This window comes from Pelodiscus sinensis, chromosome 4, assembly GCF_049634645.1.
Source record: "Pelodiscus sinensis isolate JC-2024 chromosome 4, ASM4963464v1, whole genome shotgun sequence".
In the NCBI taxonomy this organism is placed as follows: domain Eukaryota; kingdom Metazoa; phylum Chordata; order Testudines; family Trionychidae; genus Pelodiscus; species Pelodiscus sinensis.
The window spans coordinates 46,151,577-46,170,883 of NC_134714.1; the positions used below are offsets into that span (position 1 = coordinate 46,151,577).

Consider the following 19,307-nt stretch of genomic DNA (forward strand, 5'->3'; position numbering starts at 1 on the left):
CCTCAGCTTGAGAATAAAGGACTGAGGGAAGTGAGGTGTGGGAGAATAAAACTGAGCTCTGGAGAAATGTTTGGCTAGAGTTTCCCCTACAATATGTACCAGTTCCGACTTACATACAAATTCAACTTAAGAACAAACCTACAGTCCCTATCTTGTACGTAACCCGGGGACTGCCTGTAATAGAAATGTTTCTGTGAGGTCATTGCCAGCTTTCCCTGAAATATTAATGGATATTATATCAAGAGTCATGACCACTGTGTATGTATTGAAATAAAACATTTTATAGTTATTGCTTTAAAAATATTGTTTTGGGCTGCAACCGTTCAAAGACCTATACTCACAAAAACTTTATAAACTACAAGTAATCATACAGCAGTAAATGGGATTACTTGGTGCATAAAGCTAGACACGTCCATAACTCTTTACTGTGCAGGGGTCTAATAGAATCAAAGAAACAGCATTTGTGAGAAAAAAAACTTTTAAAAAATCAGTTATATTTCAATAGATACTTACCTGCATTATTTTTGTTCCATTTAATTATAAAATTCAGGTCATCCAAAGCAGCTTGATTTTTTTCTTGAAAGAGGTAAATCAAATGTCTGTGCCAATAAGCATTAAGTAGAAGTGGTTCTAAGCTTATGGCCTACAAAAGAAAATGCGAAACAAATAATTTAATATGTAAATAGTGATAGCAGTTTCTTAAATGAGCTAGAGGTCCCCTGAACACAAAGGATGTCAAAGACTCTGTCCAGTACTGGACAAAGTTCTATACATTTGAAATACAGATATTATGCAAGTAAAATGTGAGGTTCCAATTTTGAAACTCTTATGTTCATGTTTAACTTTAAGAACGTGAGTACCCCCACTTGCTGATTGCCATATTTGGGGTCGGGAAGGAATTTTCCTCCAGGGTAGATTGGCAGAGGCCCTGGAGGTTTTTCGCCTTCCTCTGTAGCATGGGGTACAGATCACAGCTGGAGGATTCTCTGCATCTTGGGGTCTTCAAAGTATTTGAAGGCTTCAATATCTGAGATATAAGTGAGAGGATTATTCTAGGAGGGGTGGGTGAGATTTTGTGTCCTGCACTGTGCAGGGGGTCAGACTAGATGATCATAATGGTCCCTTCTGACCTTAAAGTCTATGAGTCTATGATTCAAACTAAGAACATGTTTAAGTGTACACAGGATTATTCTGAATTTCAGAAATATAGATTAGCTTGGGAAAGCAATATAGTTTATCAATTTTTAGAAAGTAAAACATGATTAAATGCTAAGAGAAACACAAAAAAGGTATGTTGGAATTGCTGATCTATCTAAAGGTGAAAAATAATTGGCATTTCCCAGTTTATAAGAAAATATCAGAGTTGACCATATGTGAACAGTATTATTGTTATTGCTGTGAAAAACATTATTGATTCATTAATAGAAAGCACTTGACTGTGATCTTAGCACATTAATGAGATCTTATCAAGCGAATAATTTCTTATGCATTTTATTCATCGTGTTCATAATATTCATCTCACATAAGCATGGGGAAAATTTAAGAGTATACATATCTGCCACTGGTATGCTACAGTCTGGATTTGTACATCTTTCTGACACACTGCCATTCTCACCTGTTTTCTAAGGCTTTGGAGGAGGATAAAGATGGGCAATTTAAAGGATAAACTGATATTCTGTGAATATGATAGGTTGTCTGGTCAGGTAATTTTAGATTGTCTACAAGATATCTAGAGATTATAGGTATTATTGTGTATTATAATGTAAACAATCAGAGCATGTAACAGATATCTATATTATTTTATAAATCAAAGTAAATTAAATAGATACATATTTTGCACTTATATATCATTTTAGAGGGAAAGTCTGCGGCAAAAGAGCTGATTTCTTAATTATAAAACAGTAAGTTAATTTAAATGTAATAAGTTGTATAAATGTTTACTAGAACCCAGAGAGAATAAGTAAATTGGATCCAGAGCAGGTACATTTTTTTGATAAAACCATCAAAACCAGATGAAGAGATTTTTGTCCATATGCTTTTGGTCTATGCACAATGGGTATGTCTAGACTACATGGCTCCGTCGATGGAGCCATGTGGATGAGTTTACTAGACACAGGAAAATGAAGCGGCGATTTAAATAATCGCCACTTCATTTACATCAAAATGTCTGCCGCGCTGTGCCGATCAGCTGTTTGGAGGCACAGCGGGGCAGTCTGGATACGCTGCAGTTGACAAAGGAAACCTTTGTCGACCGCTCTGGTAAACCTCATTTCACGAGGCATACCGGAGCGGTTGACAAAGGCTTCCCTTGTCAACCGAGGAACGTTCAGACTGCCCCACTGTGCCGCCAAACAGCTGATCGGCACAGCACGGTGGCCATTTTGATGTAAATGAAGCTGCAATTATTTAAATCACCACTTAATTTTCCTATGTCTAGTAAACTCATCTACATGGCTCTGTGGATGGAGCCATGTAGTCTAGACATACCCAAAGATTTGAAAGATGGACAATGTGAATGTGGAATTTATAGTTACTGCACCTATCTGAAATAAACACTATTACTGATCTGAAGACTATTGCATCAAAAAATGTCTTGGTGATGGGCACATTAGAAATACCTAAAGTCGACAAGCAAATTGAATAAGCACTATTTGGATACAATTTGAATTAATAATGAAGATAAGATCCCCCCAACAAAGACAGATTGGAGAGTAAACCTCTCTCACATTAATGACCTTGAGAAGCAGGACAGAACAGGTAATTAAAAAACATGAATAAACAATTTATTTATTCTTCAGGGCTGAGATTAAATATCATAATAATCATGATTTAATGTGTATATTCCAGTAGTGTTTGGACACCAACCAGATCAGAGTCCCAATACATTAGATGCTGTACAACACATAGTAAAAGTATATAAATATGAAAACTACATTATTGGATATAAGTGAAGATTTTTACATTAAATAAAACTTCTCCTTTTAAGTTATATACTATAAATTTTACCTTTTTATTTTTGCTGTTTATAATTTATTTTAATTGTTTTTTATTATGCTTAGTTTAGATTGTGTCATTTCTTGGGTGAAGGCGAGGAGTTTCTCTATTAAGTGGGTACTCTGTAAATTTCTTATAGATTTAATAGTGTTCAAAAACAAACATGCCTAATACCAGTGTAGATTTATATATTCTAATTATCATAATCATATTTATGTTAGTAAAGCATAAAAATATACTGCCCCTTATAAAAATAAAGGCTTGTACCCAGGAGTCTTGGAGCAGCTGGGAACAAAAATAATTTAGGGTACATCTACACAGCAGGGCTATCAATCATGTAGCTGGAGTCGAAACAGTTTAATTCAGATTTTGGCACTGTATACACAGAGGAAGTCAAAGGAAGAACACTCTTCCTTTGACTTTCCTTACTCCTCATGAAATGAGGGTTATGATGAGTCAGAGTAAGAAGTCCTTTAGCTCAACATTATTTTGAAATAAAGACTTGTAGTGTAGATGCTCACTATATTATTTCGGAAAAATATCAGTTATTCCAAAATAATGCTGTTGTGTAGATGTACCCTTACTGTCAACTTTCAACACACTCCCTTACCAGCCAGAAGACAATTCAGAGCCTGTCTAGCTTGGGACAGGTGCTACAGACTTCAAGAAATATTATGTTACTAGAGGACTTTGTATTCTGGCTATGTATCTCAATTCCCCCAATATGCACCTGGGACCATCCCATTCTGGGGGTACATCTAGACCAGTGTTTCCCAAATGGGGTTCCATGAGGAGCTGGCACTCCCCTGCCCCCTCTGAAAGAGAGAGTGTCAGCTAACCAGCTTCTTAAAGAAGCAGCACACTTGTTTTCCCTTCCTCCCTGGTGACACAGAGGTGTATCAAGGCAGGGGCAGAGGGGAACAGTTGCTCCCAGCTGGCACACGAAGGGGTGCCAGACAGGGGTGACCCCACATGACCCACAGTGGGGAGGGAAGCACTTCCCCTCCCCAAAGGAGCTGGCGTGCTCTGCCTGAACAGCTGGGGCTGTGGCACCTGGTAATTTAGTTCCGCGGCCTTTCTGCGCATTTGGAGGGGAGGTCAGGAGACCCGGGTCTGCATAGCTCCGACTGTACAGACAGTGCTCTCTGCCTTGGGACGCCCCGCACTTTCCCTCCTATCCCCACACAGGACAGCATCGTGAAAGTAAGTTGCTGGAATGCAACAGCCCCTGCTGTTCAGGCAGCGTGCACGCCAGCTGTTTGGGGAGGGGAAGTGCAGTCGCACACTTCCTGGAACCCAGAGGTGCTGCAGGATTGCCAGGTACTGGTCCCAGCTGCCCCTGTCCCCTGCCCAGAATCCCCATGAGTACCCTGTCCCCTACCCCCACCAGCACTGTCCCCAGCACCCAGCAGCACCCTCTCCCCAGCCCCAGCACCCTGCCAGCCACCCCAAGACCCTGGCCCTGGCCCTACCACCCTGCCACTCACCCCAGCACCCAGCAGCACCCTGTCCCTGGCCCCAGCACCCTGCCATCCACCCTAACACCCAGCAGCACCCTGTCCCTGGCCCCAGCACCCTGCCATCCACCCTAGCACCCAGCAGGACCATGTCCTTGACCCCAGCATCCTGCCCCAGCACCCCACCACTTGTGCCAGCATACTGCCACCCAGCCGCACCCTCTCCCCAGCCCCAGGACCCACTAGCACCCTGTCCCCTGCCCCCACAAGCACAGTTAGGACCACATTAGAAAAGCTTGGGAATTTTGGAGGGGTTTTTTTGCATATCACTTGTGTGGCCCCAACTGACTTTTCTGTGGGTCAGTGACCCTTGACTCAAAACAGGTTCCCCGTCCTTCTCATAAATAAAGACAATGCTAAAACCTTTTGAAACAAAATACAAGACTATGTAGCACTTTAAAGACTAACAAGATGGTTTGTTAGATGATGAGCTTTCGTGGGCCAGACCCACTTCCTCAGACCAAATAGTGGAAGAAAATAGTCACAACCATATATACCAAAGAATACAATTTAAAAAATGAACACATATGAAAAGGACAAATCAAATTTCAGAACAGAAGGGGAATGCGGGGGGGGGGGGGGTAAATGTCTGTGAGCTAATGGTAAATGTCTGTGAGCTAATGGTATTAGAGGTGATAATTGGGGAAGCTATCTTTGTAATGGGTACCCATTACAAAGATAGCTTCCCCAATTATCACCTCTAATGCCATTAGCTCACAGACATTTACCTCCCCCCCCCCCGCATCCCCCTTCTGTTATGAAATTTGATTTGTCCTTTTCATATGTGTTCATTTTTTTAATTGTATCCTTTGGTATATATGGTTGTGACTATTTTCTTCCACTATTTGATCTGAGGGAGTGGGTCTGGCCCACGAAAGCTCATCATCTAATAAACCATCTTGTTAGTCTTTAAAGTGCTACATAGTCCTGTATTTTGTTTCAGCTACACCAGACTAACACGGCTACATTTCTATCACAAAACCTTTTGAGTTTGACATAATATTTTATTTAAAAATGAAGCCTGGCCAACATGCCCCAATTGAGGCCAAACCCCCATCTCACTGCAGCATCATAACACTCCCAGACCACCTGACCCCAAATCTGAGCCTATCATACAGTGGAACCCCCTGTCCTGAGCCTCTTACATCCCCTAACTCCTGCATCCCCACATCCTCAGTCTTCTGCCACAACACTCCGGCACCATCCACACATCACAAATCTGTGTCCTGAGCCCATCATACTCACAGCCTCTTTGCCATGAGCCCCTCACATATCCAATCCAAACTCCTGCAACCTCACAGCTCAGTACCCCAACCTTCTACTTGAGCCCAACACTCCCCAGCCTGGAGCCCCCTCCCTGAGCCAGCATCCCCTTCTCCTGCATCCAAATTCTCTCCCAGAGCTTGCACTTCTCACCCCTTCCCACACCCAAATCCCTCATTGCCACCCCAGAGCCCACACCTCCTGTATCAACCCCATGAGAGTGCATAAGGGCTGGGGATAGCAAGTGATGGAGAGAAGGGGAACAGAGAGGATGGGGCCTCAAAGGGGTAGGGTTTTGGGGAAGGAATGTGATTTTTTTTTTTTTTTTTTGCTTGACAAACCTAGGGGTTTCTTGAAATTCTAAAAACCTGAAACAGGTTCCATGGCCAAATAAAATTGAGAAACACTGGTCTAGACTACACCTCTCTGTTGACAGAGAGATGTAGATTAGGCACATTGAAATTGCTATTGAAGGAGGGCTTTAAATAGCCCACGCTTCATTAGCATAAACATGGCCACCGCTTTTTTTTTTCGAAATAGAGCTTTTTCGAAAAAACCCCTGGCAGTCTAGACATGGATCTGTTGAAAATAATCCATTTTCCAAAAGATCCTGTATTCCTCAAAAAAATAAGGTTTACAGGATCTTTCAAAAAAGGGTTTATTTTTGACAGATCCGCATCTAGACTGCCGGGTTTTTTTGGGTTTTTTTCCAAAAAAACTCCATTTAAAAAAAAAAGCAGCAGCCGTGTTTATGCTAATGTAGCATGGGATATTTAAATCCCTGCTTCATTAGCAATTTCGACATGCCTAATCTACATCTCTCTGTTGACAGAGAGGTGTAGTCTAGAGACAGCCTGGGAGAGAGGCAAAAGAAAGTGGCACAAAGCTGGCTAAAAGCTCTCTGCCAGCCTTGGGAGAAATGAGATGCCCAGCAGGGTAACAAAAAACACTTAGTTCTTGGTAGCAAACATTGTATTAAACTTACATTTTCCAAATCATCCATGGCTGACTTTAACTTGCCTAATTTCCTCTTTAATGCACCACGTCTACAATAGTGAAATGCGGAGGGTTTTCCTTCCTTTTCAATTAACAGTGTTAGTCTATTGATTTCTGTTTCCAAATCTTCAATAGCAGCAATATCTTCTACAAAAATAGAATTCTCTAAGTCCGTTAGTTCTACTTCCAGATACGGTTTTTCTTGTTCTGCAGAGTCCTCCTTCTTAGTGTCTGTTAGTACTTTAGCATCTTTTTCCTCAGTTGAAGCCCTACTAGGAGGGAAAGCCTCATCAAACCAGTTATTCCAGATTTCTTTGACCCATTCATGAACATCAAGGTCTTTTGGAATTCCATCTTTACTTTTTGCAAATTTCTCAAAATCTAACAAACATGGGAGACTGGGACTACGATAATGTCGAACTGCCGGAGATACTCGGATACTGAATTTATTCTCTATATGCAGTCTTCCAAGGGATACAGAGCTGAATCGGGAGGAAAAATAACAACATTAACTACAGGTTCTTAGATATATTGATGATACAGAGAATTTGGCAATCAATAACTAATCAACCAACTATTTAACTAGCTTAATTAATAACTCTAATATTTTTGGCCTAAGAGCCATTTATTACAATCCCACTTGAAGACACGAGTACAAGTATGCTAAATGACACATACACCCCAAAATTAATCAGTTCCTGCTGCTCAGTTCCAAGCTCCTCAGAAAGCTCTCAAGAGGGGTATATAAGGACAAAGTTAAACCTGAGTAAAGGACCAAATTCAACAGCTGCATAATAACCTCAAAAATTAGATTAAATAGATGGATGAGAAACACTAATAAGATGAGTTTCTCCAGAAACACTAATAAGATGAGCTTCTCCAGACCTCAGGAGTAGGAGGGTGGGGTGAGGGCTGGGAATAAGGACTAACATCTCCCGCAGCCCTGCCCTTGAAGGAAAGACCTTGCCCTGCTGTTGCTGCACTATCTCTTGGGTAAGAGGCCTGCCCCGTTAGGACTAAGAACTTTCAGCTGCAGGCATTGCCTGCAGCCATTACCAGGGGCAGACTTAAAGCCAGGAGGCCACCGCTGGTGCACTGCACCAAAGGAATGAGCCAAACGGGGCTGCCCTTTGGGAGAGCCCTTCAGGGCAGCCAAGGGCAAGGGTATGGGTGATGGTGGTTTGTGTGATATAGTATAATCTTTGAAACAAAAAACAGGACTATGCAGCACTTTAAAGACTAACAGGATGGTTTATTAGGTGATGAGCTTTAGTGAGCCAGACCCACTTCCTCAGATCAGTTTGCAGAAGAAAATTGACATGACCATATATACCAAAGTGATACAATCAAATAAAAGTGAACACATATAAAACTGACAAATCAGATTTAAGGACAGAGGAGGGGTGAGGGGGGAAGGTTAGTGTCTGTGAGGTAATGACATTAGGGGTGATAATTGGGGAAGCTATCTTTGTAATGAGTGAGATAATTAGCATCTTTGTTAAGACCCATACGTAGTGTCAAATTTAAGCATGAATGACAGTTCTGAGGCTTCTCTTTGAAGTCTGGAGTTAAAATCTCTTTGAAGCAATATGCATGTTTTAAGGTCATTGAGAGAATGGTCAGTCTGATTAAAATGGCAAGCAACAGTTTTCTCTCTGTGAGAGAGCCTGATGTCTGTTTTATGTGCATTGATTCTTTGGCGAAGTGTCTGAGAAGTTTGTCCAATATACATAACAGACAGACACTTTAGGCACATGATGGCATAAATTATATTTCTGGATGAACAGGAATATGTGTTCTTGATCTTGTAACTGGCATGGTTAGGTCCAATAATGGTGTCAGCAGAGTAAATATGTGGACAAAGCTGGCACTGGGGTTTGTTGCAAGGGAAAGTTCCAGGGTTGGTATTAGTGTGGTATGTCCTGTGGTTGTTGGTAAGAATCATCCTGAGGTTAGGTGGTTGTCTATAAGGGTATGTCTACACTACCCCGCTAGTTCGAACTAGCGGGGGTAATGTAGTCATCCGCACTTGCAAATGAAGCCCGGGATTTGAATTTCCCGGGCTTCATTTGCATGAAGCCGGCCGGCGCCATTTTTAAATGCTGGCTAGTTCGGACTCCGTGCCGTGTGGCTACACGTGGCACGGACTAGCTAGTTCAGATTAGGCTTCTAATCCGAACTAGCTGTACGCCTCGTGGAACCTAATTAGAAGCCTAATTCGAACTAGCTAGTCCGTGCCGCGTGTAGCCGCGCAGCACGGAGTCCGAACTAGCCGGCATTTAAAAATGGCGCCGGCCGGCTTCATGCAAATGAAGCCTGGGAAATTCAAATCCCGGGCTTCATTTGCAAGTGCGGATGACTATATTACCCCCACTAGTTCGAACTAGCGGGGTAGTGTAGACATACCCTAAGAGAATATGGGTCTGTCTCCCAGAGCCTCTCGGAGGATAGTATCCTGTTACAGTATAGGTTGTAGTTTATTGATAATGCATTGGACGGGTTCAAGTTGGGGGCTCTAGGTGATGACAAGCGGTGTTCTATTGTTGGTTTTCTTGGGTCTGTCTTGAAGTAGATGGTTTCTGGGTATTTGTCCGGCTCTTTCAATTTGTTTTTTTATTTCTCCTGGTGGGTAATTGAGGTTTATAAATGCTTGGTAGAGATCCTGAAGTTTCTGGTTTCTGTCAGTGGGATTAGAGCAGATACGATTGTATCTAAGGGCTTGGCTATAGACGATGGATTGTATGGTGTGTCCTGGATGGGAGATGGAGGCATGTAGGTAACTGTAGGAGTCGGTGGGTTTTCTGTAGTGAGTGGTGTCTAATTTACCATTGGTGATTTGTACTGTGGTGTCCAGGAAAAGGATCGCTCATGTAGAATGGTCCAGGCTGAGATTGATGGTGGGGTGTAGGTTGTTAAAGTCTCTGTGGAATGCAGCCAGTGTTTCTTGGCCATGGGTCCAGATCATAAAGATGTCATCGATGTACCGTAAGTAGAGAAGGGGTAAAAGGGGACGGGATCTGAGGAAACATTGTTCTAAGTCAGCCATAAAGCTGTTAGCATACTGTGGGGCTATGTGGGTACCCATGGCTGTGCCACTGATCTGGACATATAAGTTGTCCCCAAACTGGTAATAACTGTGGGTGAGAACAAAGTTACATAGGTCTGCTATCAGATTGGCAATTTTCTTCCAAAAATTGATCTGAGGAAGTGGGTCTGGCCCACGAAAGCTCATCGCCCAATAAACCATCTTGTTAGTCTTTAAAGTGCTGCATAGTCCTGTCTTTTGTTTCAGCTAGACCAGACTAACACAGCTGCATCTCTATCATTACAATCTTTGAGTGTGTGTTTGTGGGTGCTGATAAAAGCAGCACACTTGTTATCGTGTGGTGGCTTATTCAGTCCCTGGTGAGATCAGGGAGGACAAGGGAAGGTCCTTGGTGAGAGGAAGTTCCCCTTACCTGCCTACACTGAAGGTCAAGGAAGGATTGTGTTTATTGTTCTCCTTTTTCATTATGGCTACATCTACACTGCAGGCTTCTTGCACAAGAACTGTTTTACAGAAGAGTTCTTGTGTGAGAAATCTTCCACAAGAGCATGTCCACGGTGCCATGTGCTTTTGCGCAAGAGCATCCATGGCAGTGTGGACGCTCTCTTCTGCAAGAAAGCTCTGATGGCCATTTTAACCCTAGGGGCTTCTTGCAGAAGAAATTCACATTGCCTGTCTACACTGCCCTCTTGTGGAAGAGCTCTTGTGCAAGAGGGCTTATTCCTCATGGGGAGAGGAATAACTCTTCCAGAAGCCCTGTTTTCCTACACTATACTGTAAATTTACTTGCGCAAGAACACGCATGCAGTGTAGACAGCTGGCAAGTTTTTGCACAAGAACAGTAGTTCTTGCGCAAGATGCTTGCAATGTAGACACAGCCTAAGTGTTTTGGCACAAATGGAGTGGCTAAAGGGGAGGGTTCAGATAGTATTGTGGCAGTTATAACAAATAGGGAAAGATATGGCAGTAAAATCGGGACTGGCCAACTAAGGGGAATGAGGTTTAGACAGTTATGTGCTATTCTTTGTTCCAGTCCTTGAGCTGGCCGAGGTGGTCTCGGACATGGCATTGAGGACCCCAAGGCTTCTGGTCCTGAGGGACTTTAATATTCATGCCAAGGCCGTCCTGTCCGCTCCAGCATGAGATTTTATGGATACCATAACAACCCTAAGATTATCCCAAGAAATAACAGCCCCCATGCATGTTGCAAGTCATACACTTCATCTGGTCTTTTGGACTAAGGAAAAACATGGGGAAGGGGCTTGTGCTGAAGGGAGGGGAGGGGAGGAGGTCAGAAAAAGAAGAAGAAAGGGGAAGGCACCAAGGGACAGGGGTGATTGAGTTCTTGGGATAAGGGATGTGGTTACACTCCTTTTGTCATGGACTGTTCACTACCTGGTTAAATTAGACCTTCCCCTCCGCAGAGGCAGGGGACCAATTAAGATGGTCCGCCCTCGCAGGCTGATGGATCCGGATGGCTTCTTGAGGGATTGTTCAGCCATTATGGCAAATGGTCCTCTCAATGCTCCAATCGATACATAAAACATCAAGATAGCCCGGGTGGTTGACATGATTGCTTCTAAGCACCCTTTTCGGGCTAGTCTATCCAAGTTTGCTCCCTGGTTTTCTGGGGAGTTGATGGAGGCAAAACGGTCTGTGCAACGGCTAGAATGCCGCTGGAGAAGATCTAGAGCTGAGTCTGATCGATTGCGGGTTGGAGTTGAATGGCAAGCTTATTCTGTAGCCGTGCTCACAGCGAAGAAAAGGCTCAACCCATTTTCAAAGGCTCCATGGCTTTGAAAGGCACAAGAGCCCCCACTGGGGACTCTTGTGCATTTCAATGAAGGTACCTGTGTGCAGCCCAGAGTCAGCAGGACTTCCCGCTAGCCCTGGGCTATACGCAGAGTTCCACATTCCTCCTTTGAAATGTACAAGAGCTCCATCAGAAGAGGAATGTGGAAGTGCCTATAGACTAGTTAAAAATAGTTGACTAGTCTTTAACATCCTTAGTTGATTCTCTTGGACCTCTCAGTGGCTTTTGATACCATCGACCATAGTAACCTTCTGGAACACCTGGAAGAGTTGTGTATCGGAGGCACTCTTCTGCAGTGGTTCCGGTCTTACCAGTCAGGGCACTTTCAGAAGGTGGAGCCAGGGGGCTGCTATTTGACCTCGTGGCAATTGTACTATGGGGTCCAGCGAGGTTCAGGAGTGGCCAGGAGTGCTTCAGTAGCCAGGAGTGCTTTTGGGCAGCTTTGTCTGATCCACCAGCTGCAACCCTTCCTGAACAACATGAGTTGGCCATAGTGATCCATGCTCTTGTTAATTCCCGACTGGAATGCGCTTTATGTAGAGCTGCTGCTAATGAGCCTTCAGAAACTTCAACTGCTCCAGAATGTGGCTGCTTGAATTTTAACTAATACTCATTATACAGAGTACATTATGCCAGTGCTCCAACAACTGCACCAGCTTCCAGTATGTTTCCGGACACAATTTAAGGTCTTGGTTATGACCAGGGCTCGACAAATGCACTCACCAACTCACTCATGGCGAGTAGATTTTGTCAGCTGGTGAGTGCAGGGGTGGACTGGCCTAGTGGGCCGTTGTAACGGGCTGGCCAAAGCCCGCACTACAGGCGGCGTGGCCCCATCCAATCTGCCAGCCGGTGGAGGAGCAAAGCGCTGCCGGGGAGGGGGAACTGCGGCAATTCTCAGTGCCGGGCTGCCTGTGTGCAGGTCCAGTGCGAGGAGGCGAGGCCAGAGGGCAGGACGCCGGCAGACACCAGGATGCTGGCGTGAAATGGCCCCGCTGCTTTTAAAGGGCTGTGGCAGCTCGGCTCTGGCTGCATGTCCCCGGCAGCTGGCTGCAGCGCGCAGCAGAGCCAGGCCCCGCCCCGCCGGCTCCAATCCTGCCATGGCCTCAGTCCCTTGCCGGTGAGAGACCACTCCCGGCTGACCGCCCGGCTCGCTGCGCCCACCCCGCACCCCATCTGGCTCCCGTCACCCATTCCCCACTCCGCCCCTGCACCCTGGATCCCCTGCTCTCCCTCTGACTCTGCACCGCCCTTGCACCCTGCACCCTGCTCCCCTGATCCCTGCCCCCCCAGCTCTGTGCTGCCCGTTCTCTGCACTGCTCCTAGACCCCGATCCCTCTGCCCCTCCCGTTCCCCGCATCCCATTCCCCGTGCCTCCACCGCACCCCGCACATTGCTTCCCCCACTCCCTGCGTCCCTCTGCCCCTGTGCCTCCTGTTCCCCACGCCACCCGTCACCCCCCACCACTGTTCCCTGCACCCCCTGGCTCTGTGCTGTCCCTGCACCCTGTTTCCCCTGTGGGTTGGGAGTGAGGGGTGCTTGTCCATAGGGAGGGGCTGGACAGGGCAGGGAAAAAGCTGCTGTGACCCAGCAGCGAGTGAAAGAGGGAGTTTATTTGAAGCGCTTTTGCCTTTATGGAAAAAAATGAATGAAAATGCTATTTGCTATTTATAGGGCTAAAATGCTGGGACAAAAATGAAAACAAACAAACAAAAACCATTGCAAAATGCAAACATGTAAAAGACAACAAAAAAGGGGGGAGAATGTTTTGCTTGGCCCTGGGGGAGAGGAAGCAGCTGGGCTGGGCTGGGCTGTGGGGAGGGGAGGGGAAAAATATGGGGAAGGGGCTTGTGCTGAAGGGAGGGGAGGGGAGGAGGTCAGAAGAAGAAGAAGAAAGGGGAAGGCACCAAGGGACAGGGGTGCAGGAGAGACAAATGCCAGGGGGCCAAGTGCAGACAATGAGGGAAAGGGCAAGAGGGGAGGTGTCAGTGGGAGGGGGGAACAGGGTGATGCTGGGAGAGGAGAGGGTAAGGGCACTGGGAGCTAGAGAGAGGGGGGGGTGCTGGGAGAAGGCTTGAAAGAAGGGGTGGGCATGAGGAAGCAAGGGTGAGGGCATAGGGGCATGAGGGGAATGGGGACAGAGGGTGCTGAGGGGGTGTGTATCAGGGAAAAAGAGGGCAAAGGGGGCAGGGGCAGTGAGGGAAGGGGGAGGAACCAGGAGGGTGCAGGTGCCATGAGATTCTGGGGGTGAAGCAGAAGGGCAGACACTTGCAGGGGAGGGACCAGCATCAGAGGAGAGAGGCAGGGCAGGTGTGTAGAGGGAGATGTTAGGAGAGGGGATGAGGAGGGGTAGCTCACGTGATCAGAGTGGGGCCACTGGAGGAGTGGGCACAGGGGGGAGAGAAGGGCTGGTGGAGGGGGGCAGGTCTCAGGAAGGCTGAGGGCAGCGAGAAGGGCAGGAGTCAGGACAGCAGAGGAGGGTGAAGGGTTGGGGGGCAGCAGGCACCAGGGGAGCTGATGGAACAAGGGGAGGAGACATGGCAGCAGAGGGAAAAGGTAGAAGTTTATAAGATATTTATTAAGAACTTGGGTGATATTTATTAAGAACGTATTAGTAATTACTGTTCTTATTCTTATTAGGAATTTATGCCATAAAAAAACCCTCTTTTTTGGGGGAGGGAGGGTGGCGAGTCCCTACCTTTTTTGTCTGGAGAGTAGGGTTTTCCATAATTTGTCGAGCCCTGGTTATGACCTATAAAGCCCTACACGGGTTGAGTCTGGGGTATCTGAAGGGCCTTCTCCCATATGAACCTTTCCGGGGATTGAGGTCAGCTAGAGAGGTTCTGCTCAGTGTTCCCCCACTTATGGAGCTAAGATTAACATCTACGTGGAACAGGGCCTTCTCAGCTTTTGCTCCCAAGCTGTGGAATTCTCTTCTCTGGGATATTCACATGTCTCCAATGTTAGCATTGTTTCAGCGTCAGGCTTTTTACTCATGCTTTTATTTGTGTTTGAGTCTGTGTGTGTGTGTGTGTGTCCCTCCTCTCAAGATGTCTTAGCAGGTTTTATGACCCACTGGGGTCTCATATTTTACTTTTTTATATATATTTAGATTGTGTTTTTAAAATGTTGTAAGCCTCCTTGAATATTTTAAATAGAGAGATGGGGTAAAAATATTTTAAATAAATAATAAATGAATAATGGGATTCTGAGGAGATGAGTAAAGAACATCTAAGTCCGTGGTCACCAACCAGTAGATCGTGATCTACCGGTAGATCTCAGGGACTGCAAGAGTAGCTCTTGAGCCCTCTCTGAACTGCGCACCTGCGCAGTGCATTTACATTAGATTTCCTCATGTAATGTAGGCGGGCCTTCAAGGAAGGGGCGGGGCAGTAGATCTTCGCCTGTTCTGAGACTTAAAAAGTGATCTTGGGTGTAAAAAGGTTGGAGACCACTGATCTAAGTGCATCAACAAAATTATAATGCATGAAACATGCTAATCACCAAGGAAAGTGCCAAAATTAAACCCAGAGCGATAATTTCTTTGTAAAATCATTACACAGGCTCCAAGCTGAGAGTCTCAACAATGTTCAACATCAAAATATGCTGATTGTGTCATATTTAAGACCTATTTCAAACCACTCAATGCCAAAGAAACATAGATGTCTTCATCTGTAGCTGTAATATTATTTCTGTCACCAAAATACAGTGCTAAAATGGAATGTAGAGATAATACTTTACATTTATCCAGATGCTTTCATCTTAAATATCCCAAACAAAAATAATTTAAATATGTATGAAACCACTGAAATGTAGCCACCACTAGGGTAAAAGATGTGCAGCACACCATAAAGAGGTCATCTGAAGAAGTGGGTTGTGCCCACAAAAGCTAATGATACTATGTTTTGTTAGTCTTTAAAGTGCTACTAGAATATTTGTTGTTTTTTAAGTTTTTCCTGTTATAGACTAACTCGTCTACTCCTCTGAAGCAGAAAGAGGTAGAAAGCCTTGCCTCTCAACAGAAGTGCTGTGAAAATTATAGTCTCAACAAAAAGTAGAGATTATATGGATTTTTTTGAAAATAAACCACCACTTCAATCTACCATAACAGTAAATCACACTGCACTCAATTTTGTAGTTGAAAAAAAATTAAGAGCTACACATGAGGAAAAAAAGAAAATACTGAAACTTGTAGCAGCCCATGAAGGGTAGCTAAAGAGAAAAAATAATTAGAAGGAAAAAGTGCACTCAAAGGTCAATACTGGTGACTCATTTACTTCCAGTCTGTGCATATGTTTCATCAATCAGTGAGCAAGCAAGTAGTGTAAATTTTTTTAATATCTCTCAAGTCCCCCCCCACACACACAATTTAATCCAAAAACTGAAGACGTATGCATCAGATTTCAGAATTAATTTGTTGTCTATTTCATATACTGATACAAAACTGGTAAGCAAGGGTTCGTCTAGATTACATGGCTCCGTCGACGGAGCCATGTAAAGTAGTTTACTCGACATAGTCAATGAAGCGGGGATTTAAATAATCCCCGCCTCATTAAAATAAAAATGGCCGCTGTGCTGTGCCGATAATCAGCTGATTCGGCACAGCATGGCAGTCTAGATGTGGCACGGTCAACAAGAGAAGCCTTTGTCGACCACTCAGGTATGCCTCGTTTCACTTATGTTTCACGATGGAGCCATGTAGTCTAGACGCACCCTAAGAATATTAATATTTTTACTGCATCTCTGGCATTTAAATCCTTGATTACCATCTAATGTCATGTCTCATCTATAGTTTATATAATGAAATGAATAAAAATAAGCAAAGATGATGAATAAGAAGTCTGAAGAATAAAAAGAGAACTTCTTCCCTTACATGTAAACTGTGCAACCTCACAGAACACAAGAGGTTAATCCAGCCTAGGATTTTAGTTCCTATAACCTCAGGATTTCTTTCTATTCTTTCAGAAGAAACAAATCTCAGTTTAAATTGTGCTATTATAAAAACTAGAAAAGCTACTTTTCAAACTTCAGTATTCACTGGCTACTGTTGTTTTATAAATAATCTAATTAATAGAAGTATAAGATTCCCTTTTTAATGAGCTGAACATAACTCCTATGTTTCAGAGTAACACTTCACATTCAAAAAGATTAAATACAAAAATAAAAAATATAAGCACAAATTTAAATAAATGCTTTACAAATGCATTATGCATTAATTAAGAAAACCTTTTGAGAATCTTCGAGGGTTGTTTTAATTCCTCAGCCACAGCTTCTAATTTTCCACGGTCTATCATTTTCTTTGATTTCTTTGTTGTCTTTCTTTTGGGGAAAATAATGTACTTAGTCCCAGATTTTCGAGCTATCTCAGCAAGAGCAAGGTCATCATCAGTATCCACTTGCATGTCCAAAACAGGTGTTCTTTCCATTGGCGTGTCTACCAGTACTGATTGAGGAGCATTACAGCTTTCAATCAATAGTTGCTTAGTAGAGGAGCTTTTCTCAATCTCTGGTTCAACCTCTGAATCAGATATCTGTTTCTTCATAACCGTCAATTCTTTCATGCTGGTTTTGAAATCAGCAGAAATTGTAAAAGCTGTTTTGCTATTGAAAGCAGACATATCTGGTGCAGAGACTGATCTTTGAATAAAACTTATCTGCTAAAAAAAAGAGAGCTGAATTTAGTCAATATTCATTGGAAACAAGATTTATGTATTACATTTACACAAGTTAGTGGATTGGATTTCAGTACTTAATTTTAAAACAGTGAAAAAGATACATATTTTCATAGAGGCTATACTATTCAAAAACATCTTAAAAGAATATTTAACCTAAATAAACTACATTATATCTACATTTGTCAACATGTTTTTGAAAGTATGTACCCCTATTCGGTAACACATCATTCTTTGAAGCTGACAGAAGAGGTTAATCTTAAGAGCAAAGTATTACAAAGAACCAGAAATGAAGACAAAGTTTAATTTTATTCACACCCAAAGATTTATACCAGTGGAACTGCCATTCATAGAAAAGTGTATTGAGACAGGCATGGAATCAGGATGAGTAAAAGACTGTTCTAGACATATGGAAAAAGAGGCAAGATGAGAGAAACGTGGTTTAATTAGGCTAAACAATGTATTACTCATCTGGGAACTACCCGGTGGTAATTTGTATCATGTAGGTCATGATACATTCCTTAATTACTTCTACCTGGCAGAGTGCTGCCATCAGCCATCCTACCCCTTCACAGCAAGTCTCATCCCTTTGCTGTGACCCTTATCACTGTCCCTTGTATGAGGATTAATAGGTTAGGGAAAATGGATTGTCTCCTCACTGTACCAGACATTAGGATTTCTCCATACATTAGAAAGTGTGTTTGTAAAAGATAAGGCAGTTTCCTGAATTATCCTAGAAAAAAAATTACTGAATTGAGCATAGTATGTGTGGAGTACATTGTATTAATGCAAAGTTTATGTATTATTGTGGGTCTGGATAATCAAAGGATTATACTGAAAAATGTAGCAGACAGAAATAGACTATGGGGACATATGAAGTGGATTTTCTGCGAAGTATCTAGTGGGAGATGAATATAATTTCACAACCTTCAATTATGCAAATACCCAGATTTTTGAAGCTACTCCCTGAGGAGAGGGCCTTTGTCTGATAGTCACCTGTTACACGAGGCTAAGATTAAAGGCCCAAGTGGTATCAAGGAAAGATTGAACTATTTATGCTAGTTCTCCTTAGCCGAGGCTGGAATGAACTTGTAAGCACAGAAAAATCCCATTGAAGAACAAGCTACCATAGGTGCCAACTCTGTGGGTGCTCCACAGCTAGAAAATCTAGTGGGTACAGAGCACCCACTGACAGCCAAGCCTTCCCTTCTGCCCTCTTCCCCCCAGCACTTCCTGTCTGCTGGGGGTCCCACAGATCTATACCTCTCCCTCCCAGCATCTCCCACCTACTGTTCAGAGGCTCTGGGAAAGGAGTGGGGATGCGGTGCACTGAAGAGGGAATGGGAAGAGGCAGGTCGGGGATAAAACTTTAGGGAAAGGGGCAGAATGGGGTGAGGACTGAGGCACAGAGAGTCATTGAGCTAAAGCATAAGCCAGAATCTATGCAGTTCCTATCAGAGCCCTTACTGCAGATGAGAGTGATCTCTAGTAATTTTATTAGCAAGCACATAGATTTTCTGTTGTTTTAATATGCTTTCTCTGTCATTCTTTCACTTTAACATTAAATATGCTTACTTAGAAAGAGCTGTGTGATCATTTGTACCCGCTGGCTTTAATTCTAACTGGGACTCAGTTCCTGATGCTACAGTTAGAAGTCCTGAGAACCCCAATCTCTTGGTCAGGTCATGGGCCAGACCTAGCAGTCAGAAATATATTCTTCAGTCACAAGACAGAAGCGAAGGATCAACTGGGTCAGGTTACCAAGAAGTAAGAAGCAGGAGTCAAACTGGAGATCAGAACTATGAGTTGGGAACCAGAGTTAAACTGAGTCAGAATATCTGAATGGCAGAGGCAAAAACAAAATGGGAAGTTGAGAACCACAAACCATATGCCAGGAATCAAACCAAGTCAGAATGCCAGAAAAATCAAGCTGGAGGAGTGGGAATCACAAGGCGCACAGCCCAAAGCGTGTGGAGCCCACCAGTTCAGACAGCATCCAATTCCTG

General features: G+C 43.7%; 1 protein-coding gene across 6 annotated transcripts in view; it reads right to left on the reverse strand.

The window, feature by feature from the left end:
• The window catches only part of TTC6 (tetratricopeptide repeat domain 6), a 184,237-nt gene that overhangs the window by 100,167 nt on the left and 64,763 nt on the right, over positions 1-19,307 (reverse strand). For 5 of the 6 annotated variants that reach the window (XM_075926900.1, XM_075926899.1, XM_075926903.1 and 2 more), the window contains 3 exons: positions 16,856-17,286; positions 6,760-7,252; positions 514-643 (listed from right to left, as the gene is read on the reverse strand). In XM_075926900.1, coding sequence (XP_075783015.1) covers positions 514-643; positions 6,760-7,252; positions 16,856-17,286 — 1,054 coding nt within the window. The remainder of the gene's footprint in view (positions 1-513; positions 644-6,759; positions 7,253-16,855; positions 17,287-19,307) is intronic. The other variant, XM_075926901.1, reaches the window with a different exon arrangement.